General features: G+C 40.7%; 1 protein-coding gene across 2 annotated transcripts in view; it reads left to right on the forward strand.

The window, feature by feature from the left end:
- Positions 1-13,530: 13,530 nt before the first annotated feature.
- GOLM1 (golgi membrane protein 1) overlaps positions 13,531-25,433 on the forward strand; it is a 102,816-nt gene continuing 90,913 nt past the window's right edge. Inside the window, exons 1-2 of one of the 2 annotated variants that reach the window (XM_043515147.1) lie at positions 13,531-13,663; positions 16,322-16,411. In XM_043515147.1, coding sequence (XP_043371082.1) covers positions 16,356-16,411 — 56 coding nt within the window. In that variant the 5' untranslated portion in view covers positions 13,531-13,663; positions 16,322-16,355. The remainder of the gene's footprint in view (positions 13,664-16,321; positions 16,412-25,433) is intronic. The other variant, XM_038402289.2, reaches the window with a different exon arrangement.

The raw sequence follows: 25,433 nt of genomic DNA on the forward strand, positions 1-25,433 counted from the left end.
ACAGATGTTCATTTTAAAAATCTCTACCTACCAAATATATATATCATAGATTCCTCTAAGGGAAGGAAAAGATTTTGTGTAGAATAGAGTATGTGTTGGTGTAAAGGTTTTATTGGCATGAGTTTGCAATGGCTGCATGACTCAAACTAGGAGAAACCATGAATTATCCAGGTCATTCCGAAGAAGTGCTAGTAAAATCTTTATCTACACACACCACACTGTATTTTTTATTTTTAGAAAGTATTATGCTCTTTTATTTTCTTTCTACCTGTAATGGCCACCTTAGTTACCAGGTACAGACTTCTGAGTGATGGGAGAAATTAGGAGAAATACATTTTTGTAAATCCATTTGTCATAATTTTAAACTTCAATATCTCGTGATGCATGGAGGGTAGATTCAAGTGTTTTGTATAATTAGGGAGCCTGGAATTCCAGCAGGTGTCTTCTAGCTCTGCTGGCTGTAAGTCCAGGATCTTAACACAGCTGCTTGCTCAGCACTGACTATAGCAATTCACTTTACCAGATTCACCCTTTGTGGAATGTCAGAGCATGTTCTTTTGGGGGAAGAGAGAAAGCTGTTTGAAAGCTTTGTTAATGTTAATAGTCCAAGATGGATTAATGGGGAAGAGTGTACATGAGCTCAAAAGTGCAAAGTGAATGTGGTTAATCCCAGGGCTTTAGGAAGAAACAAACACAGTACATAGATCTAGTCACCCTACAGTGTGATGCTCTTCCCTTTCTGGAATTAAGGCTCAGCTGGCACAAATCACTTCTGGTTACATTCTTTCACCTTTTTTTTTAAGTTGCCACTTCACCAGTGAGGGAACTACAAATTTGTAAAACTACTTCATTTATATTGGTTATCTGACCACTTGAGCAGTCTCATTACTTGTGCTAAATTATATTTTAATGACATTGAATTTTATGTAGTAACCTCTGACGGGTTTGCTGTATGAGAGCCCCCTACCTCAGGGGAATAAACTGGTAACATATGTACTTACAGATTAATTTTGTCCTGAAAGGCATTAACAAGAGTTCTTGAAAATATGTCGTAATCACTATCTGTATAGACAATTTTTTTCCATCCTACACAAACATATTTTTACTGTTGGTATATAAAGTCACCTGCTGCACAGTGCCTGAATCAACTATTTCCGAATTTACTTCTTGGTGATTACCTGCTCTTACATGTTGTTCCCTGACTTCACATCATTTTTTAAAGTGAAAAAATGTGAATACTATATTTCTTAATTTGTGACGAGATCCCATATACATTCAGAACTGGATAAAAATTAAATTTACTACTTGAATAGCAACTTTATTAAATGCCAGATATTTCAGTACAAGAGCAAATAGTGATCAGTTTGACAAAATGAAATATGAAGTACTTTAGACACATACAATCCCTATAGAATTTAAAAGAACATGCGTTTAATTTGACTTCAAAAAATCCTGACATTTTGTCATTGCATAAGGTCTTGAAAGCCAATTTGGCTTGAAACAAAAATTAAGGTTCTTTCATTGTATAAGATCAGAGAAATACAAAAAGTAAACCGCATATATGATAAAGCATATTAGATTTTTCATTCCTTTCAAATGTTAAGGTTTTTCTTAGGTTAAAAATATATATATATATTTTAAAGAAGTGTCCTTTTAAAGTTGCTGCCTCTAAACTATTACGCGCTGGGTCTACCCAGTTTGATAGAGGTTTTTTAAATTAATGATACGGGATTTCAATACGTATTTAGCTTCCTAAAAGAAGGAGCCCATTTCACTTCATAAAAGCCCCACTGAGAATTGCAAAGAAAAGTTTGACAAAGTTACAGGATTGTCACTTCATACTTCTTGAAAAGTTCTTCTATGTGGATCCCCTCCTGGTGATTGCATCTGAGATCAGATTCTTCTGGCCAGCAATCCATGGGGGCCATCTCTACCCACCTTCCCATCTGAGGGCATAAATGACAGAGCAGTCCAATGACCCCCCTTCTTACCAGATGTGGCATTGTGATGGAACCCATCTAGTGTCCTGCTTTTCTGCACTGTGCTAGTATTCGTTCATACAGTTAGTTTTTTTATTATTGTGTATATAAAAATATGTATTAGTGGTTAGGCATTCACACCTGGGGCTTTAGCAATATGGTAGAAGCAAAATCCTTGGTATTCCAAACCTGCTTTTTCTACAAAGTTTCATTGCTACTTAATGACAGGAACTTCTGGTGCCCTATTTTGCCTCAGAGAGGGACATGTCCCCAAGTGATGTTCTGTATGTCACTCCTCTATGAACACAGATGTCCTCCCCTCAGTACTCATGTTCCTTCCCAGCCTGGTCCTACTGGACACCTTGAGGTGTGCAGCCCATTTATACAAGCCTGCATCATCAGCAGACAGACAGTTGCTGGTTAAGCACCAGGAGTGGAATCTGTGTGGACAATCCCCAGAAGACAGAATCTTATTGTACAGTAACTGTGTTTCTTCAAGATGATATGGATTCTCCACCTAATCCTCATTCCCTGCTATCACACGTCTAATTCCTATGGGATTCTGCATTACTGAAGGAACTGAAAGATAGTTTGACCCATTCTGTTCTTTATGCCCTTTGGGAGTTGGAGTCCTGACAACATGAAAGGCTCAGATGCAGCCGCAGTGGACACTGCTAGCCAAAAGAATCCCACCTCACATTCATGGCCATGCACGGCAAGAATGGAATCCATCTTAAAGAATCAGTAATTGTATGATGAGTAACTGTTCTTTCATGGAAAAACAAATGTAAGGCAGCAACTTTGGTTTGGTTCTTTAGGGGAAAGCTATTTTAAGTACTGAGGTCAAAATACATGCTCTAAGTTACGCACCTAAATTAATGTTTGGACACCTCCAGAGAAGTAGCCTGATTTTTTCAAAGGTGCTGAGCACCTGTACTTCTCACTGACTTAACTTTGAGTTGTGGATGCTGATCACCTCAGGAAGTCAAAATGAATGGTCCTGTTTGAATGCCTTAGCTCTAGGCAAAAAAGTCTGAAAACTTTGGCTTGTATATTGAAGAGTATTTTGGAGTGAAAGCTAAATGCCAAAAACAGAGAAATAAATTTGCCATTAAAACAAGACATGACTTAAAGAAACCAAATCCACTGGACATGCATAATTTTGAAATAGCATAATTGATGTATCTATTTATATACAATCTTTAGATACTATCCATATGCAATTTTACAGGTGTCAAATTCTCCCATATTGTTTCCTGAATGCAGTAGAAATATACTTAAATGATAAGGGGAAAAGTGAGGGTAAGAAATGCAGTGTTCAAAATAAATGTTTTTAGATGAAAGGAAGAGTATAAACATTTTACCTACGCTTAGTTTTACCTATAACCTTACCGATTTCTACTTCTAAGAGCTAAGGAGTAAAAATACACTGAGCAAGCACTAACATCTAAAAGTACTATCAATAACAAACAGGTTAAATGTTTCTCTAGGGGCTCTCATCATTCTATGTAGGTGTGAAATTCTGATTAATTTTTCTGTCCACTGATGCTTATTGATCGTTTGTGGAGTCCCTCTAGCTGCTGCTAAGGCTTGTCATAAGGCTTTTCCATTGGGGCCAGTACAGCAATATCACAGACCAACTGTTACCCTTACTCACTAGCTCTTTAATTTTGGACTTTTTGTTCTGAGGGAACAGCTGTTAGTGTTTTATTTCTGTTGACAGGAGGTTGTTTGGGTTTTTGGGGGGTAGGGAGGCAGGATTTGAACTGCCTCAGACATAGCATTTCCTCCCTCTTCAATTGGATAGAGCTGTATGTCAGATTTCAACCTTATGAATCATCTTTTAAGCTCTCCAAAGTCCTCCAAGAAAGAAATGAGTCATGCTCTGATATTGCTGATATACATATATTAAAAAAAGTAAATTTGGGGAAAGACTCTGAGGCCATATTTATATAACAAAGAAACAGTAAACGTGTTTTTGCTTTTACCATTTGCCTTTAACAGGATTAATTAGATTGTTATTGTAAAACTAAGTTGTTTTGAAACCAAATGTGCAAGGCATAGTATTAGAGATGGGTCGAGACCAAGGCATTTGTCATGGAGGTGCTGTATTTTGGTGATTCAGGAGGTTAGCAATCATCATCATAGCCCATCATGTTCTCAAAGGAAAAGTTTAATGGAATTATATTCCCTGTATTCCATGGAATATAGTATTTGGGAGTTCTGTAACTCTTAGAAATTTGAACTCTAGCTTTTGCATTGTTTTGCTTGACTAGTGTGTGCTAAGATCATTTATACCATTGCATACATTCTGAGAAATCATATTGTAATAATCTGATAGTAAGTGAGCCAAATTTAAATCCTAATGTACAAATTCAGACAAATGGAGTGATTTTTGTGATATACACAAGGAAGAGTGGAAGCTACACCGATTCAGACTTCAAATTCTCCTTCCTCTCCCTGGCATTCTGTAGCTGTATTGCCCTGATTAATAAGAGTCAGTGTAGAAATGTCACTAATCCAGTGGGATCTCTGGGAAAAGAGATTCTGCCCTGGTTCTTTGTAGGCTCTAATGTGTTCTCAACAGGATGGTCAGCCCAAGCCAGTGAGGGCATAGCAGGGGACTTGCCTCCTTCGGGAGGGGCTGGAACTAAGAAGCAGCAGTCACTGAGCTCAGGTGGCTGCAACTGTAGATTGTCATTGTGCAAGGTTCCAATGGAAAGGCAGGGGAGGAAAGATGCTTTGCACCACATAACACTGGGACTTTAATAATCTTTAATGTTGAAAGCCATTAGATAACCAGGTTTCAGAGTAGCAACTGTGTTGGTCTGTATCAGCAAATAAACTGAGCAATACTTGTGGCACCTTAGAGACTAACAAATTTATTTGAGCATAAGCTATAGCCATAGCCCACGAAAGCTTATGCCCAAATAAATGTGTTAGTCTTTAAGGTGCCACAAGTACTCCTCATTTTTTTAGTTAGATAACCAATTACTGACTCTTTACCTAAAAGAGGGGATGCAACTGCTGCCACTTATATAATGACAGGTTTCAAAGTAGCAGCCATGTTACTCTGTATTCGCAAAAAGAAAAGGAGTACTTGTGGCACTTTACAGACTACAAATTTATTTGAGCATAGGCTTTCGTGAGCTACAGCTCACTTCACTGAATGCATCCAATGAAGTGAGCTGTAGCTCACGAAAGCTTATGCTCAAATAAATTTGTTAGTCTCTAAGGTACCACAAGTACTCCTTTTGTTTTTGCCACTTATATAGTCTGTTAGTATATGAAGATAGCAGGCTAGCAACAGAAAATCTCTTGACCGATTTTGGGAGCCAAAAGCATCAGTCTATTTTCAGCAGGCAAATGAGAAAGGGAACCTGATAACCCTTTGGAATGCAGATTTAAACACCTATTTGCATTAAGTGCCTAATTTCAAGGGGCTTAACACAGTGGAGTTGAAATTCCACTGATCTTAACCAGTTTTGGACTTTCTCTCCACTTCACTTTGGCCTGGTCTGCATAGAACATTTTCAGAAATTTTCCCGTTGATGCTAACAATAGTGGAAATGGTACTATGTCATCAATGCCTGCTCTCAGCAGTGTGACACCTGTGAACTGAGCCTTCTAAGTGTTCAGGGGCAGGTTGGCTGGTAGTGCTAGTGGAAAGGGTCATGAAGTTCTTCCAATGGTAGTCTGGAACCTTTTCCTTTTGCAGAATCTCAACCTGCCCTGCTTCAACTGCTGGAGACCCTCTCCACCTTCCCGGCTAGCAGCCCCATCTACATAAAATCTTTCTGGTATCCTCATTAGTACCCAACAGCTGATCCTAACTTTGGCCGCAGATGCAGGGAGGTGGTGGATAGCTGTGGGGTCAGTCAGAGAAGAGAGAAGTTGTATGGGAGTAGGCACAATTGCAGTGGTGCTGGAACTAGAGGTGCTGGGTCTGCAGCAGCACCTCCTAGCTTGAAGTGGTTTCCATCAGACACAGGGTTTCCAGTTTGGTTCAAAGGCTTTCAGCACCACCACTATACAAATTATTCCAGCACCCCTGCACTGTTGTTGGGATCAGTCAGTTAGCAGCTGGAAAGGGAATGATGGAAGCTGTAATCCAGGGAAGGAAAGGAACACCAGGGATGAATGTGAGGGAGATAGATGCATCATTTATACGGGGAGAGGGAAAGATAAACAGAGTAGAGTATAATTAGGATCTATGGATACAATATAACAAAGTTCATTTTTTCACTGGGTGCACTGAACAGCTACAGTAAACCCTTCCTTGGTGCTCTGAGTTAACTTTGTATCTCCTAGTTTGTTAGTATCTGGCATGTATCAAAATTAGGGTTGGTCAGAGAATTCCTGTACCATGGAAAATTTCAAAAATTTGAATTTTTTTCATTCTGAATCAGATGAAAATTTTGAAATTTCCCATGGAATAATTTCATTATAGAAAAATCAATATATTGTTTCAATAAGGTTGAAATAATTTCATTTTGATTTTACTGACTCAATTTATGTTCTATAACAGTCACACTGTTTCAACAATTATACAGTATTAGTATAGTAGAAACATTTCTATTATATAGAACAGAGATGCTGAAATGACGACGACATGAAACATTTTTACTTTATTGGAATGAAATGTTTTGATAATTTTTTTGTCAATATGTTCTAGCAGAATGTTTACATTTTGTTGAATCAAAAATTCTGACGGGCTCTAACCAAACTAAATATTTTCTTACAGAAGTATTTAAAGAGAGAGAGAGAGAGAATGTTAGAGATCTTGAATATATAAACTCTCTTATTTAAGAACACAATATTTTCAATTTACTTTTTGCAGTGTCTGAAATCACTTGCCAAACACAGTATGTTTAGAAATGACTTTTGTTTGGTTTTGGCTTTCTTAACAAAATAAAAATTATAGACCTAGAGATACTGAGTTTCCCAAACGCTAGGAACTTTGAGTGCCTAGCTAACAGCAACAGAAGAGATGGAATTAAATATACTGAGTGAGCTGACATGAAGCCACCTTCCAAATGAGCATAGTGTAGTCTCTCTCTCTCTCTCTCTCTCTCTCTCTCTCTCTCTCTCTAAGGGAATGAAAAATCTTCCATTTGCTATTTGGGAGTAAAATTGAAATAACTCCAACAAAACAAAAACTCACCTCTACACTAACTTAAGTTTGAATGGGTAGTTGTTAACAAGTAATAATCAACCAAATGTGACCTCTCTATGTATCAAACTATAAGGTTGCCAACCAAACTCCTCCCTTGAAATTTATAGTTACATAGCATGAGATTTGGGCTTCCTTTTTAAGTACCTATGTTTGAAATCTAGATCCCAAGTAAACGAAAGTCTTCTACCATATTATACTACTTGTGGAGATTTTCTTTTACCTCATAGAACTATTCTCTTCTTCACTAGTTCAGAGTTCTAGTTCTTTCATATTGCAGGAATGTACAGATACTTAACACAGGGTGGCAGCAAATTTCCAAACCCTGTCTTTCAACACAGGAATTTGTTCTCTGCAAGTCCATATTTTAAACTGGCTAATGGTGTATTACATGTATTTAAATAATTTTAATTATATTGTGTATTGGTGATGGCTACTATCTTAAGAAATATTGTTAATATCTTTGTGTATATATATTTCTTTCTGTAAGTTTGCCAGTATTTGAAAGGTAAGAGATGGTATAGAAATCCAGAATCCCAGAGCACTTTATAAACTATGTACAGCATATTGAAAAACCACCTGTGGCTTACAGGCCAACAGCCAGGTGGAGCACAGCGTGCTTTGGAACATTTTAAGGAATAGAGATTTGTACCAAGGACATTCAAGCAAGCCCCTTTTATTTTGAAAGTGCCATGTTTTTATTACTGCTGCTCTACCCACTAGTGTGGTGAGCTATCTGTTGGAACTGAAGGTTCTGAACTAGATTCCATGTGCTATTTCTATGCAGTTCATTTGCCATCATGATGTGGCCACAAATCATCGCAGATCTGTTGCTAACGGTTGGCTTTAGTGTCCATGCCAACAGAAACTCTTTGGTGCAGTGACATTCTAGTGGTTTCTTTAGGAGCTCTATAGTCCACTAGGAAAGAAGCAAAAAGAAAAGGAGTACTTGTGGCACCTTAGAGACTAACGAATTCATTTGAGCATAAGCTTTTGTGAGCTACAGCTCACTTCAGCTCATGAAAGCTTATGCTCAAATAAATTTGTTAGTCTCTAAGGTGCCACAAGTACTCCTTTTCTTTTTGCAAATACAGACTAACACGGCTGCTACTCTGAAACTAGGAAAGAAGCAGATTATTTTGAACCTGATCAATTCTCAGATCCCAGTAGAGGCACTCAGAAGCTCTCAGCATACTTCTTTCTATTTTGGATTGTTATAATGCAAAACAATCTAACAAGACTGGTTTACCTTAAATAGCCTAGAGAAACTAGGTCTAAGTACGAGATGTTGCACTCTTAGCCAGTGAAAGCAATGAAATAGCCCTCGGAAATACAGAAGAATGGGAGTAACAGAATTAATATCACATTGTGCCTTTTTAGTGGCTAGAAACCCTGCTGCTTCTTCAGATCTCTGCACTTTAATCTTTCATTTTGTTCAGGATAAATTATTTGTACAGTCTCATTATCATTGTCTAACCATAATATTCCTTTGATTCCACTAAGGAATTCTATAAATTGTGTCCAATCACATCTCCTTTCAGTACAATCTGGTTTAGATTTGATCTCCTGGCCTTGCTGTTAATCCTTTTGTTTCCATATATGCATCTCAAAAAGGAAGCCTAAATGCACACAAGGATTCAAATGTGATGATAGGGCCAAATAGTACTGTACTGTCCTTGTGATGCTCACTGACCCTCAGGGGTTGGATATAGCCAGCTCGCATCAGTATGGGAGCTAGTGCTTCTTCTGGAGGCTCTCATCTTGTGCTCCAGAAACTCGTTTTCCTTACAAAAAATATTAAGACCTTTGTACACGTGGTTGCAAAGGGAACCTTCAGAATTAGAGTTGGCTGGACTTTATTGTTTTGTTTGTTTGTTTTTTTCTTTTCAAATAAAAATGGCTTTGTTTCAGAAATGAATGCTGTTGCACACAATTTTCTTTTTTTCAATTTCTCTGATAAAAAATACAAATCCAAAATGGAAAAACTGAATTTTGGTTTAGGGTTTTAATTTTTGGTATTTTTTGGTTTTCAAATATTGTTGAAAAATGACTTTTATTCAATTTTTTCCTTGAAATATGCTTCCTATTTTTCAGCCAGCAGTATTCAAAATTTGAACTGAGTGTAAACTAATACAGTGATGCCTGCTGACAGCTTGAGCTGCCCTCAGTAGTGTGTGAACTTTAAAAGCACTTACGTAGCTAGATACAATTTAGACTAGCCCTCAGACTGGTCTACATTGTACTGGGGGCTGAACTGGCCCTAGTCTCGGGAAGCATCAAAGGTGGCATAAAGCCAGATGTGCCCATTGTGGTGCATGGCCTGCTTATTTACATGAATATACTTGCTGATAATTGTATCCCGTTCTGGGGATCCACATTTTTTTATTGTTCACTGTGTCATTTAATATAGTTGTGGCAATGCAATTTCAGACCATATTTTTCCTTTCTTTCATGGATAGCATAAAACTTAGTCATTGTGAAGCAGTGTACATCTTCAAAATCTTCTCCAAATATCAATGAACTAATTTGCACTTACCCTTAATGTGTTTGGTAGTCACTAGAAGAGGAGATATGAATACTGATGATACAATTATTGGAGAACAAAAATAATCTTGTAGGTTTGCAACCATCATCTAATGGGGTATAGAAATTAGAAATTTGGTTTTTATGTACAGTGTAGCAGCAGTGAAAGATAAGTCTCAAATCCAAGTTTTGTGATAAACCAGTCTTTGTTAACCTACTCAGAAGCACACAGCTATCTTTCCCTTTCTGACTTCTTCCAGGTAGGCAGGGAAATAACCAGTTAGTAGGTAATTAATTGAAAGTACAGTAAAGCTGCTTGTTGTCATGCCCCTTAGTGTTACAGCATACAGTGTTTGGGCTTTCCTTGGCATGATGTGTAAGCTGGGCTCCAAAATTGCTGCAGGAGGTGCTAAGGAAGGTGCCATGATTACAACAAGGTGGGAGATCCTCATCATAGATATAGAAAGATCCAGATGTGACCCTGCACATGATATTTTGCAGAGAGCCCCTACCAACCTTGGGCATGCCATGCCTATCTCTGGTGCAAGAATCTGAATTGAGATTTTCCTGGTCTTTGCATGTTTACACTCCCAATTTTACCTCCGTATTAATCATTATTCATATTTATTTATATAGCACTATAAATGTATTCAGCCCCTTACAACGTGAAAAATAGGCTAAGCAAACAACCAACTCTGCCCTGAAGAATTCACAGTCTTTCTCTGAAGGTACAAACTGGGGATGTAAAAGGTTAACTGGTAAGCATTAGGCTTACCAGTTAACCAACCTTAACCGTTAACCCTCGGCCATGTCATGCTGGCCGGCCCCCGGCATCTGCCACACAGGCCAGCCCCTGGCCGGGTCAAGCCCCAGCACACCGGCCAAGTTGAGCCAGCCACTTTTCTACATAAAAGTGCATTCTTGTTGTTTTTTGTAACCTTAATACATATTCTTCACAACTCAGAGATAGATGTAGGTTTCATATTTAGAAGGTACATACTATACATTTTTAAACAGTGATTTATTTTGAAAACTTTTCAGATTAGTTTTACAGCTTTATCAGAAAATGAATGATTGTTTGGTTATTTCATTTACCAAAGGTAATTGGAGCAGATATTTATTAAGTCATTGGGAGGTGAACTATCTCCAATTCAACAGGTTGTTCATTAATATTTGGAGGATTCTCTTGCCAGGCTGTATTAGGAGGAGAACATCACCAGACAGACATTTAAATTGTTTTATACTAAAACAACAACGTTAAATATTCTGAATTATTTTCTTCAACAGCAAACATAATATTTTAACAAAACAAGCATATGTCCTTCACTTCTCACATGTATCTCCAGACTTCTTCTCCTTGTCCAGATCTATTCCGCCCCCAACAATCTTCTATTCATTGAACTTTTTGAAACTTTGCACTTTTAGAGAGAGGTAAGGGATTGACTCTGTGTACACAAATTTGCAGAGGGACAATAGAGTTGAGGTCTGTTATTTCTCACCTCTATATATTATTTATTTATTTTAAAACATTTTTGCTATTAACAAGCATGTTACCTCTGGAGACACAAATCTACAGTTTGAGAATTACAAAACTAAGCATCTCTCTGATGGTATCTTCTAGACTGAGCACTGAGTCCCATTGGGTAGATAGAAAGATTAACCTAAATAATCTATACAGAAGCCTGTGGAACCCCATAAAGTGGGTCCCTAATCCATGAACTATTGGAACTCATTTACAAAACTTTTCTTAAACATTATGTGAATATATTGTCTCATACCATAGAATTAGAATTTATAATCCCTATTCCACGATGAGATATCTTTGAGCCATAATGTATCTTAATTAAAACTATCTTTAGATAAGTTGTTTCCTCAAAAGGCATTTTATCCAAAAAATCCGATTTAAATTAAAAAAATACAATTTTTTTAAAAATAAAATAAATAAAAATTTAAAAAATCATTGATTTTTATCCATCATGATGACCCCAGACCCCGCCTCGCCAGTCAGAGCAACCCCAGCCCCTCTCCCTTTAATCGGTTAACTGTTTAAACTATATAAGTTTAATTGTTTAAATGGTTAACTTTTAAAACGATTTCAGAGTAGCAGCCGTGTTAGTCTGTATTCGCAAAAAGAAAAGGAGTACTTGTGGCACCTTAGAGACTAACAAATTTATTAGAGCATAAGCTTTCGTGAGCTACAGCTCACTTCATCGGAAGTGAGCTGTAGCTCACGAAAGCTTATGCTCTAATAAATTTGTTAGTCTCTAAGGTGCCACAAGTACTCCTTTTCTTTTTTTAAAACGATATTTATATCCCTAGTACAAACTGGTGTAGTGCAACAAGCAGTCCCAGAGTGGGTGTTATATCCTGCACAGAGAAGGTGAGTTTTCAGAGGTGTGTCGAGGGAGGGCAATTTGTGTAAATTACATAATGTGAGGTTATTCTGGGCATAAAGGAGACAAAGGGAGCAGATGGGGTCATGCATGGGTAGAGTGATGGGAGTGGTGTAAGAAGGAACTAGGTCAGAGATGTAGGAAGGAGAAGAGCTGTGCAGTGCTGAGATCATGAGGGAGGAGAAACTTCAACTGTATGGTGAAAAGGATGAAAATTTATGCACAGATGCAATAAGCTGAGTTTTAACCATTAAGCCCCCTTCCTGTCCAGCTGTAACTGATCATTTTTGTAATATAGGGTACTTAGGTGAGAACCAATATATATATTTCCAAATAAAATAAATTGTGTTCAACAATACCCTTTTAGTTCCTTACCATGAGGCCAGGATTTGACGTAAAGAAATGAGCATATAAATGGAATGTTCTGTTGTAAAAGAAGAGGAGGAAAAATACTCACTTAGCCATAGTACCACCTGTCTCCCCAGTGGGGACAGCACTGTGAGCAATAAGAGTGTGCATTCACCCTCTCGCCCCTTAAAAGACAACAAAAAGGTCAAGCCCAGGCATGAAAAGAGACTGAGACAAGGCACTCTTATCCCTCTGCTGTGCACACACCTCATCCATGGGGTTGGAGCTCAACCAGGCTGTTGATATCATTCAAATAGTCCAGAAAGTGGATCCATGACTGCACCACTTGGTGTGCTGATAAAAACGCATGGTTTGGGATTTTGTCATCTTTATTGCTTGTTTTCAAATATTAAGGCCACGATTTTCACACACTTGCATGCAGGCAATTGTGCATGAATGTGTTGTACGCATAAGTACAGTAAATTCATCTGCAAATGAGCAGCAATTAGGTACCACAATGAATGGCAGCAAATAGAGTAGATTTCCAGGCATTAGCTTGGAGCTATTAATTTTTCTGTCATTTAATCTTTTTATTACTAGAAAGGAAACGTGTCATATTCAAGAGCTGTAATCAGTAACCCTTACAAACTGCAAGGGTTAGGATAAACAGCAAATATTCTGTTGACACACATTTCTTTCTCCAAATGAAGGGACCCTCACATACTGTTGAATCCAAGCAACAGGTTGTACCTGCAAAGGTGAGAGTGGGGTTGTTTTCTTAAACCCAGGCACAGGCAGGGCACAGCCTTGCTGGTACAAGTAACGCTAGTGTTAAGGGGCACACGTGTGCTCAACACAACACAACACAACGCGCCTCAGGGCTACACAGGGCCCCCTTAACGGTGGCTGAGTCCCGCGTCGGCAGCGTCATTCCCGTTTGACCCCTGGATGGGTTTCTGTGTAAACTCAGCTGGAAGCAGCGGTCCCCGCCTAGGAAGAGGGGCCGTGGGCTGAGCAGCTCCACGGCCCAGGCTCTGGGACTGACGCAGGCGCAACGCGCTCCACCTTTGAAGCCGCCAGGGGGCTCCCTGCGCCGCGCTCTGTGACGTCCCCGGGGAGTCACTGTGGCCCCGCGGAGCACACGGACCTCGGGCCACTGGAGGCGCCCGCGCTGCAGCTGGGGCCTGGGCTCGTGCTCGGGTGCTCCGCTGGGAGCTGGTTCTTGCTCTTGACGGTTTGCTGATGAGGTGTGTTTGCCATGGTTTTAACGCTCTTTTCTCCCACTGGAACCCCCCCCCCGCCTGCCCCCCTCTCTCCGCAGAGCTGTCCCACTGTCTAGCCCACTCTCCTTTCTCTACAGCAGGGGCTCTCAACCTTTCCAGGCTCCTGTACCCCTTTCCGGAGTGTGATCTGTCCTGCCGACCCCCCCCCCAGGTTTCATCTCCCTTACGAACTACTTGCTTACAAAATCAGACATAAAAATACAAAAGTGGCACAGTCCCGCTATTACTGAACAATTGCTGACTTTCTCATTGTTGTCATGTAATTATAAAATCAATCAATTGGACTACAAATATTGTACTTACATTTCAGTGTATAGTATATAGAGCAGTATAAACAAGTCATTGTAGGAAAGTTTAGTTTACACTGACTTCGCTAGTGCTTTTTATGTAGCCTGTTCTAAACCTAGGCAAATATCTAGACGAGTTGGTGCACCCCCTGGAAGACTTCTGCGTATCCCCGGGGGTATGTGTACTGTACCTCTGGTTGAGAACCACTGCTTGGGAGAGAGCTCTACCTCTGGCTAGAAGGCTCCCTCTGTAGAAAGCGTGACTTCTCTTCTCCTGCTCACGGACTCTTTCCCTATGAACAGTGCTCTCCCTCTTCTGCTGACTTAGCTGAGGTGTCTTCAGCAGTTTGGTTGAAAGAGAAGCTCCTGGAAATGTAATTTCCCTGAAATGTCAGAAATGTTGCCTCACTTTGGCTTGTCCTTTCCCTTGATCCAGTCCTTTGCATTGCTGAGGCAGACATATCTTGGGATTGGGTGTGGTAGGCTCTGATGTGCAGATATCCAGGAAGGGGCAATGCAGGGATTTTGATGCCGCCGGAAAACTGATGGCCTCTTGCACGTTTCAATGTCTCTGGGTGTGATGTTCATGATGCAAACACGGCAGCCCCCTAGAGCCCAAGCAGTGCTAGTTCACAGGTTGTGGACGGGAGGTGGTAGTGAATGCCTGGATATTTTAATTGTTAGGGTCAAATTTAGTTTTATCGAAAACTGGGCAAATATTCTTACTGGAAATAATTCAGACTACATACAAGCCCATTCAAACCTCCTGTTATATTCCCAGTCGGGAGAGACTGTTTGAATGAGCTATAAATTGTAACTTTTTTTTTATATCAACTTGCTATAAAAACACCACGGCCCACCTGTGCCACAACAAATGTTTTTCTGCATATAAAAACCAGGGCTGGCATTAAGGGGTAGCAAGCAGGGCAATTACCCAGGGCCCCACGTGAAGCTGAGTTGCTCAGGCTTCTGCTTCAGCCCTGGGAAGTGGGGCTCAGGACCCTGGGCTTCAGCCCTGTGTGGAAGGGCTTAGACTTTCTGCCCTGGACCCAGCCAGTCTAACACTGGTCCTGCTTGGTGGACCCCCGAAAACCTGCTCACGGCCCCCCAGGGGGCCCCAGACCCCTGGTTGAGAACCACTGCCCTAGACCATTTTGTTCATTTCTGGATATTTTAGTACCAGAAAGGCATAAACAAATTCACAGAAGAGTAGGAAAAATTATTAGAGAGCAGCAGGAAATGACATATGACGATTGTTTAAACTAGGGCTGTCAAATTATTTAAAAAATTAATTGCAAGATTAAAAAATTATTACAGTTTTAATCACACTGTTAAGCAATAATACAATACCAATTTAAATTTATTATAAATATTTTTGGATGTTTTTCTACATTTTCAAATATATTGATTTCAATTACAACGTACAATACAAAGTGTATTGTGCTCACTTTACATTATTTTTTTTTAGGTGACATTGTAAATAAGAAGTGGGCAAGCATTATCTCCTGTAAATGTAAATAAACTTGTTTGTCTTTGCGATTGGCTGAACAAGAATTAGGACTGAATGGAATTGGCACTAAAGGTTTACATTATTTTGTTTTTGAGAGCAGTTATGTAAAAAAAAATTCTACATTTGTAAGTTCCACTTTCATGAAAAAGAGATTGTATTACAGTACTTGTATGAGGTGAATTGAAAAATACTATGTAGAAAATGTAGAAAAACATCGAAAAATATTTATAATAAATTTAAATTGATATTCTATTATTGTTTAACAGAGCGATTAAAAACTGTGATTAATTTTGATTAATTTTTTAATCAAGTTAATTTGTTTTGAGTTAATCGCTTGAGTTAACTGTGATTAATTGACAGCCCTAGTTTAAACAGATACACCTTGGCAAAATGGCAACTATAGGAAAACAAAATGACTATCTACAAGTATAGGAAGAGTTTAAATTTTAAAGAGGGAGGGGAACTGCTTAGGGTGGGAAAAGGAAAATCAAAAACATTGGATGAAATAAAGAAAAGGAATATTTAGAATTTTAGGATAAACTTCTTGACACTGAGATCCACTGAACTGGAATAATCTCCCAAAGAAAGCAGAAGATGCCTTTTGTCTTGTCTTTGTCAAAAGAACATTTTGAAACTATGCTGAACAAAGCACTAGAGATGTCCTTCACTGGCAGAGGAATGGAACACTTCTAACGTGCATATGGCTATTCCATCGCTAAACCATCAAGCCATCTTCACATTTTTCTCATTTCATCCCACTCTTCTACCAGTCTTTAGCCCTGTAAGTGATAATACTAAAACTAAGTTATTTTCATTTTTTTTCAGCGCAAAGTAGATAGAATGAGTCAAGTGGGGGATAATGAGTCACCAAATGGCAGTGAAGAGAAGAAACAGTTATTCTTTCACAGTTGCAAAGTGAGTACTTTAGGGTAAAAATGATTTGTAGCTATATTATTTCCCTTTTTTTTAGTAGACACTTCTACAGTATCAAATTGCTGTGTGTTCAAAAACCCTCTAATGTATAATAGCATTTTCAGAATATGAAGGTAGTTCATTCTTCGATGGAATCTGATGTATGAGTGATTACACTCTTCTCATGATTCATCAGTGTACATTTGCACTTCAGTTAGTTCTGGAGCAGAAAGATTTGGGCTCAGAACACGGTGGCTGCCGTTAAAAGCTTAATATCTATTAGGCTAGTGTAGTATTTGAGCTGCTACTGTTTTCCCCTATACTGAGAAAAGTAATTAACTGGCTAAGTGTATAGTATAAATTGTCAGAATGATTGTAATTTAAAAAGTCAACATCTATCAGTGCATTTGGCCTTTATTCATTACCTTTTGTTTGCCTGTTATCACAGGTGCTGAAATGTTATTTTTCAATCTGTGCTACAGTAATTCAAATAATTATTTGTTCAGTAACATACCTGATGAATTGCAATAGGAGACATGCAAATAGATTTTTTAATCAGTTTAGATGGACATTTTCAAAAGCACATTTAGAAAGTTGGGGGCTCAGTTCCCTTTGAAAGCCAATGGGAATTAGGTGCCTAGCCCCCAACCATTGAAAAATCTCCCCCTGTATGGCCATCAATCATTAAAACCTGAGTGGAAAGCAGCTCTCCCCACAGTGCCAAATTAAGTTGTACTGAGCCAAAAAGTCATTTGAATAAACCAAGAAGTCATGTTTTCCATTGTTCTATCAATATGCCTTAACTGTGGTGTGGAGGGACCACCAACAGGGGGGTAGGAAGATACAGTAGTAAAGTGTCCATGTCTGTTCATTCTTTGGCCTGTATACTGAGATTAGCAACCACGGTGCCAACCAGAGTGATTATCTGATTTCTCCATTTGAGTTGTGGAGCTTTTCCTGCTGCCATTGAAATTAATAGTTTTCCATTGATTTCAGTAGGAGCATGAGTGAGCCTATTATTATTATAATTTTTTTTCAATTATGGCCGAAATTTATCAACTGGATGCCTAAAATTAGATACCTAAATGCATATGTATGCACGTAAATAAATGGCTTAAATTTCAGAGGTCCTGAGCACCCACAGTACTTGTTGAAGTCAATACACTACACTGCAAAGTCAATACACAGATACTTCTTGCTCCTCTTGATTAAAGATGCTATTACGTATAATGCTTACATTTTATGCAGCTTCTTGCTGCTTTCAGAAACACAGTATGTGAACTTCCTTAATCTGAAGGATCTGTAGTGGAAGTTCTATAAAGGCATTTTGAAAAGAAAACAGAAAGTGAGAGTTTTATGTAGGGAAGCAAACTACAGACCTTTCAAGCCATTCCAGGAAAAAAACAGGAATGAAGAATACATGTTGCCTTTGATTCCTAAGAACTGGATAATTCATGATTCTCTTAAATGAGTTTGTGCAATGCATATCCTGTTTACATCAAACAAATGATGAATTTAAATGAATGGAGAGTGACTGCAGTTCTTTAGAAAATTTAAATAAAAATGTCAAGACATTATACAGTTAAGTTTATTATTATTATTACACCTCGAAGCCCATCATGGACCAGGACCCCATTGTGCTAGGTGCTATACAAACACAGAAGAAAAAAGATGGTTCCTGCCTCAAACCAAACATCATCAAACACACATAGTCTACTAAGGATCGTTGCACCAGCGAGAGTGACCATGGTTGATGGCATTGCACCAGGCACAGTGTAGTGAAGTTCCCAGATCTGGCTCAATCCTGTGAATCCACAGATCTCTGGGGTGGCCCAGGAGCGGCACAAGGTAGGGTCAGGGTGTGCACCTCTTCACATGTTGATGGAGAGTTGGAGAACACAGTGTCCTAGGGTGGTTTTATCCATTCTGGCAACATGGCCAAAAAGTACACGGTGCCACTTTTTGAATATAATGAGCAACTGAAGAAAGGCCAGATCTCTGCAATATGGTGACATTTCGCACAGGATTTGGTGCTGACAGTACATATGGAATGGCTCTAGCTGCTCCAAGTCTGCCTGTCAGAGGGTCTTGGTTTCTGACCCGTATAACAATACAGGCAGTACGTAGTTTGATAGATCCTGAAGTCTCCGCACAAAGACTTTTTTGCATCCATAAGTGGGTCATGGACTTCATACAAGAGACAGCAAGACCTATTAGTCAAAGACAGCCCCAAAGAGATTCTCATAAGACAAGTGACAACAGGTGGATACAGACAGGGAAGCACAAGAAAACAATACAACAATATTGATAAAAGTGTCATTTATCTTTATATTAAAATAAGTTCCTAATGCCTAGCTTCTGGGTGCCTTTCCTCAGTTGTTAATATAATGGGCCTGATACTGCTGGCAATTAAAACAGGTTTACAGCTGTGTAACTTCAGTGGAATTACTCCTGATTTGACATCAGAATCAGACACGAAATAGACAAAAATATCCATCCTGCAAATAGTAATAGACAATATTAGAGATCAATTCCTCCACTCCACAACAGCAGCTGACAGGAACAACTGTGATGCTGAGATGTGAATGGAAAAGATGTTTACATGTGTTTCATTGATAATTGTGTATCAGTTGAATTGATGCTATGAAGTAATGCAGTCATGGCACAATCAGTGAGACCTATTCCCCAAAGGATGCTTCTCATACATTAAAGCCCAAATCCTGAGCAGCAGCTCACAGCCCATGTATTAGACTGTGGTTTGCGCTGCTCTCCTGGGACCACAAAGCATCTATGGAAGTGCTTTATGGCCACTACTGCAGTTCTGATTCTGTAGTAGCTTCTACAGCACAAATATTTCTATTAAAGCCTTTTCCACACAGAAAGGGAAAACAGATACAAATGATTTAAGAGTCTAAATATTATTGCAGCTGTTCTGCACCCCTGGGGGATCACCCTTGCACTGGAGTGATCTGCCCTGTACCGGTTACCCTGGCTTTACAGATGATAACGGTATCATGGTAGTAAGCCCCAAAGCAGATGGACTGAACTGAAGTGTGGTGATACCAAGATGACAGTTTGAAAAGGAAGGAGTTTTGCATTGGTTGAAACTGAGGGTTTGGTTTTAGCTGTGTGAGTTGGTGGTTGGATTTCTAAGTGAGCTGATTGGTTTGCTGTGTGACTGTAGTAATGCCTAGCCTTAACCTCTCTCTAGTAAAGCACATTAGATCTATATGGTAAGTATACTGGTGAAATATTGCAAAACAGTGTTTCCACCCATGCTTGTGTCCTCTTGCTCTTTGCAAATACTCATGGGCTTTTGTTTGGGTGAATGTTTGGGGAATGGCTTTACTTTGGATAAGTTGTAAAGAACAGCATTCATGTGACCAGAACACGACTATCCAATGGTCCATTATGTTTTCATAGGGGTTTTTAAAATATAATTTTAAATATCAGTCTGATAATTTGTGGGTGCTGCTTTGTAGTTTGTAATAGCCCATATGCTGGATTAGCAAATTCCTCAATCTTCAATCTTAGAATTTATTCAGCTCAGGATATGGTTGAGCTGAATAGTTTCTACCTCATAAACAGGAATTGACCTCAAATTATCATCATAGCAACCATACAATATTAGAGATACAAATCACTCGACCCTCAGACAATCAGAGCACAGTGATTTATCTCTTCTATGGTTATAAGAAATGACTATGCATTCAATACGCAGATCAGACCTACACAAGGGCTGGAATTTGTATAATTGAAAAATAAGTCTACAGTCACTGGTCAACAATTGCATGGCATCCTTTCACTCTAACTGGCGGAGATAATGCCATTTTGAACAAGTTGTATCAGTCATACATTTATATGCTTTTACTTAGATTGCAGTTTATGAAACCTGAAGCATGAATATTTTTACACTGCTCCTTCTACCAGCCTTTTGCCTAAAACTGCTAATACAACTCTGGCCTCTGCCAGTGGTGCTTTGCCTTTCACCACTTCATCTCTCGTCTAACTGGCCTTGATAAAATTATTGCATCCCATGAGAAGAAGAGGAAGCTTAATATCAAACTTAACATCCCTACGACACATGCAGCAGTGCTTTATATTTGTCATTATAGAAGAGGCTGTGTAGGCCGGGGATGAGAAACATGTAATAAAGAGAGGGCAAAGGGGGGCCAGTTGCAATAAAAGTACTGTTCTCTGCCCCCACTGCCACTATCACCACCACCCAGGAATAAACAAAGCAATCTATACTGCACTTGGTTAATCCTGAAGCACTGACAGGGACAGAGCCAGGAAAGATAATCCACAGGGACTGACCAGCTGTTTCTAGTTCAGGGCATCAAGATAGTGAAGACAAGATGCAGAAGTGGCAAGTACACAAAAGTCAGGATCAAGAAGCAGTTGTAGCATTTGCCTCTTTCATGTACAGAAACAAGACTCGCTCAATTCTCATTCAAAATATCAATGTTATTAGAGCTGTGAGTCAGTTAAAGGAAAAATCAGTGACCATCTGTGTGAGCAGCTAGCAAATTCTTGGACACCTAAAATAACCAGGGTCTCCTTTCCTCTCAGCTAGCAAAATAAAATAGCAATCATCTGTATTGTAACGATGATATGACATAGAAGTGCTGGTCAGAGGGATTGGACTTCATTTCCTTGTCCTAGTCACCTGACCTGGATCAGGTTACCAAGATTACTATTTCAGAGTAGCAGCCGTGTTAGTCTGTATTCGCAAAAAGAAAAGGAGTACTTGTGGCACCTTAGAGACTAACAAATTTATTAGAGCATAAGCTTTCGTGAGCTACAGCTCACTTCATCGGATGCATTTGGTGGAAAAAACAGAGGAGAGATTTATATACACACACACAGAGAACATGAAACAATGGGTTTATCATACACACTGTAAGGAGAGTGATCACTTAAGATAAGCCATCACCCACAGCAGGGGGGGGAAAGGAGGAAAACCTTCCATGGTGACAAGCAGGTAGGCTAATTCCAGCAGTTAACAAGAATATCAGAGGAACAGTGGGGGGTGGGGTGGGGGGGAGAAATACCATGGGGAAATAGTTTTACTTTGTGTAATGACTCATCCATTCCCAGTCTCTATTCAAGCCTAAGTTAATTGTATCCAGTTTGCAAATTAATTCCAATTCAGCAGTCTCTCCTTGGAGTCTGTTTTTGAAGCTTTTTTGTTGAAGTATAGCCACTCTTAGGTCTGTGATCGAGTGACCAGAGAGATTGAAGTGTTCTCCAACTGGTTTTTGAATGTTATAATTCTTGACGTCTGATTTGTGTCCATTCATTCTTTTACGTAGAGACTGTCCAGTTTGGCCAATGTACATGGCAGAGGGGCATTGCTGGCACATGATGGCATATATCACATTGGTAGATGCGCAGGTGAACGAGCCTCTGATAGTGTGGCTGATGTGATTAGGCCCTATGATGGTATCCCCTGAATAGATATGTGGACAGAGTTGGCAACGGGCTTTGTTGCAAGGATAGGTTCCTGGGTTAGTGGTTCTGTTGTGTGGTGTGTGGTTGCTGGTGAGTATTTGCTTCAGATTGGGGGGCTGTCTGTAAGCAAGGACTGGTCTATCTCCCAAGATCTGAGAGAGTGATGGCTCGTCCTTCAGGATAGGTTGTAGATCCTTGATGATGCGTTGGAGAGGTTTTAGTTGGGGGCTGAAGGTGATGGCTAGTGGCGTTCTGTTGTTTTCTTTGTTGGGCCTGTCCTGTAGTAGGTGACTTCTGGGTACTCTTCTGGCTCTGTCAATCTGTTTCTTCACTTCAGCAGGTGGGTATTGTAGTTGTAGGAATGCATGATAGAGATCTTGTAGGTGTTTGTCTCTGTCTGAGGGGTTGGAGCAAATGCGGTTATATCGTAGCGCTTGGCTGTAGACAATGGATCGAGTGGTATGATCTGGATGAAAGCTAGAGGCATGTAGGTAGGAATAGCGGTCAGTAGGTTTCCGATATAGGGTGGTGTTTATGTGACCACTCTCCTTACAGTGTGTATGATAAACCCATTGTTTCATGTTCTCTGTGTGTGTGTTTATGTGATCACTCTCCTTACAGTGTGTATGATAAACCCATTGTTTCATGTTCTCTGTGTGTGTGTATATAAATCTCTCCTCTGTTTTTTCCACCAAATGCATCCGATGAAGTGAGCTGTAGCTCACGAAAGCTTATGCTCTAATAAATTTGTTAGTCTCTAAGGTGCCACAAGTACTCCTTTTCTTTTTAAGATTACTATTAACACCCTTGCAGTGTCTCTTGTTGCCTCAGCTAAGGGAATAGAGGAGCAGGGAATCCACCAAGGGCTGCTGCACAAATTCCCTGATCCCTCCAAATGATCAGTGCCTTCTACTTGCAAAGTAGCTGCAGGTCCTCTCCTCCATTTTTGCTCTGGGAGGTATTCTTTGGAAGCTGATTTTCCTAAGGATTTGTTGTCCCAGAGCACAACCAGAATATGTGGCTATATGGGGCTGTTGCATCCTTTACAACCATATAAATGAGGGTCAATGCAATTATTATAACAAGCCATATTTTTTATAATTTAATTTATTTGTATTGGGCCACTTTCTCAAGGCCTAGGCCCCATTGTGCTAGGTGTTATACAGATACGTAACAAAAATACATTTCCTGTCCACAAGAGCTTATACAGTCGAAGTCTGAGGTTGGAGGTAACAAGTGGTTATGGTGAACAAATAGTACAGACACAAGGTAGTGAGTAGAGGTCACCAAGAAAGTTTTTTTCTGGGCTTAAATCCAAAGTTTACACAAACACAGAAAGTCACAGAGGTATGGAGTTATGTCAGGTACAATCGCCTTATCCTGGCCATAGAACAACTCTCGAAATCTGACGATAAACATAGCTGACAGCCTGAACACCAGAGTATTGTGTTAGCAAACTGTGTGAGAGAGAGAGAGATTTAACTAATACGCTGCAATCACGTATCTGTCAGAGGGGTCATAAGGGACATGTGATAATGGAACAGAATGGTCTAGGGATCTTATTAACTCTGACCCCGGTGTGTGCCGCTGCCACCCCGGAGCCTGAACCCCTCCTGCACACCACCCCCAACTCCCTGCCCTAAGCTCCCTGCCGCACCCCACACCCCTCCTGCACCCCAACTCCCTGCCCTGAGCCCCCTGTTGCACCCCGCACCTCTCCTGCAGCTCAGCCCCCTGACCTGAGCTCCCTCACGCAGTTGGCACCCCTCCTGCACCCCTGCCCTGAGCCCCCTCCTGCACTCTGCACCCCTCCTGCACCCCAACCTCCTTCCCTGAGCCCCCTTCTACACCCCACACCCCTCCTCTTCCCCAATCCCTTGCCCTGAGCCCGTTCCTGCACAATGCACCCCCTCCCACACCCCGCACTCCCTCCCGCACCCCAGCCCCTTGCCCCGGCCCTGCATACAATTTCCCCACCCAGATGTGGTCCTCGGCCCAAAAAGTTTGCCCACCTCTGGTATAACCAGATCAAGCACAACTGAGACGGTTCAACCTTATGGTTCAACAAATTCTCCTGGTCTGTAGTTGCTGCCATCTGGTGGCTAGTTTCATACACGAGATTTTTTTTTTAAGTGATACAGTACCTGACAAATGCTTTGATTTCTTTAACTATTCCATAATAGCAATTGATTTTATGAATACACATCTGTCACCGTGGTATCAAATATTGAGGATTTGTAGAGGACATGGGACATCACACTGTTAGTGAAGTAGTCACAAAGCCTGTGTATAATGTGAATCTGTAGATCTTACTGTGACATCCAGGTTCTTGCAATGCAAAAGGTGTAAAGACAATGTTGACTGTTGCTCCTTCTTGCGTACAAATGGTACCTATCCCTGCTACCATGTTGTCAGAATAAATCATTTCACTTATTTCCCACAGGTGCATCTTTAGGAATAATTCCTTAATTTTGCACATTTCTGGCTCAGTGATAGTTTCCATGGCAAATGGGACTATCATAGTTCAGGCAACTGCACCTGTATTTCCCCTCATGGTCCAGCAAGGGCATCCACTCTAGGCCACAGGTTCCTCAGCCATCACCTCTCTTGGGTGGAGACCTCCATCTCCTGACTGGGGTTTCCCCAGGCTGAACAGTTCCCTGACTACAGTGTGAGTTCCCCAACAATTCAGACTGCCTCAGCAGGCCGGCTTTGCTTTCTCCTTGGAATCTATAAACAGCATAATTGCCACAGGTATAAGTGATCGCCACCCTCACTTCTGTGCTGCCTCCAGAGCTGGGCTCGGAAGGCAGCAGCTGCGAACTATCATGCAGTTGGAGAAGGCTGGAGGTGGGGGTGGATCTGATCTCCCCAGTGCTGCTGGGAGTGCCCCTAGCTACTAGTCATGGCCAATGGTGGATTAACACATGTGTGCATGGGGCCTATGCCTAGGGCCCCAGCCAATTTGAAAAATGGGTACCCTGAGCCCGGGCAGGACCTGCAGGGGGTGGAAGCCCGAGTTCGGGCAGGAGCTGTGGAGGGCGGAGGCCTGTGCAGGAGGCACAGAGTGGGGGTGCAGCAGCCCCAAGCCCACACAGGAACTGCAGGGGTGGCAGCCTCCAGTCTGGGTCCCTCTATCCTGGGCAGGAGCCATGGGGAGTGGGTAGGACAGCCCCCAGCTTGGGTGAAAGCAGCAGCCCTGAGCCCAGGCATCCAAGCCCCGGCAGGAACCATGGGGCGGAAGCCTGGAGCCCAGCCCTGGGGCTGCTGCAGTGCAGATGTGAGGGTGTACCAGATGTGGAGGTGAGTCTGATCTCCCCTCATAACAGCCGTGCAGGGGAAGGACAAGTCCTGTCCTTCCCCAGCCAGCTGAACTAGCAGATTTTGGGGAGATCAGATTTCATGGGGAAGGACTTACTTCATGGTCTGTCACACGTTTTTTGTGGCCCTGAAATTGGTAGGGCCCTGTTCACAGCAGCTGCTAGCTCAGAATGAACATACTTGGCTGCTACTCTGAAACCTGTCATACTTGTGAATAGTTCATTCTTTCTTTGATATGGTTTGGGACTTT

The sequence above is a fragment of the Dermochelys coriacea genome, chromosome 5, assembly GCF_009764565.3.
Source record: "Dermochelys coriacea isolate rDerCor1 chromosome 5, rDerCor1.pri.v4, whole genome shotgun sequence".
Lineage (NCBI taxonomy): Eukaryota > Metazoa > Chordata > Testudines > Dermochelyidae > Dermochelys > Dermochelys coriacea.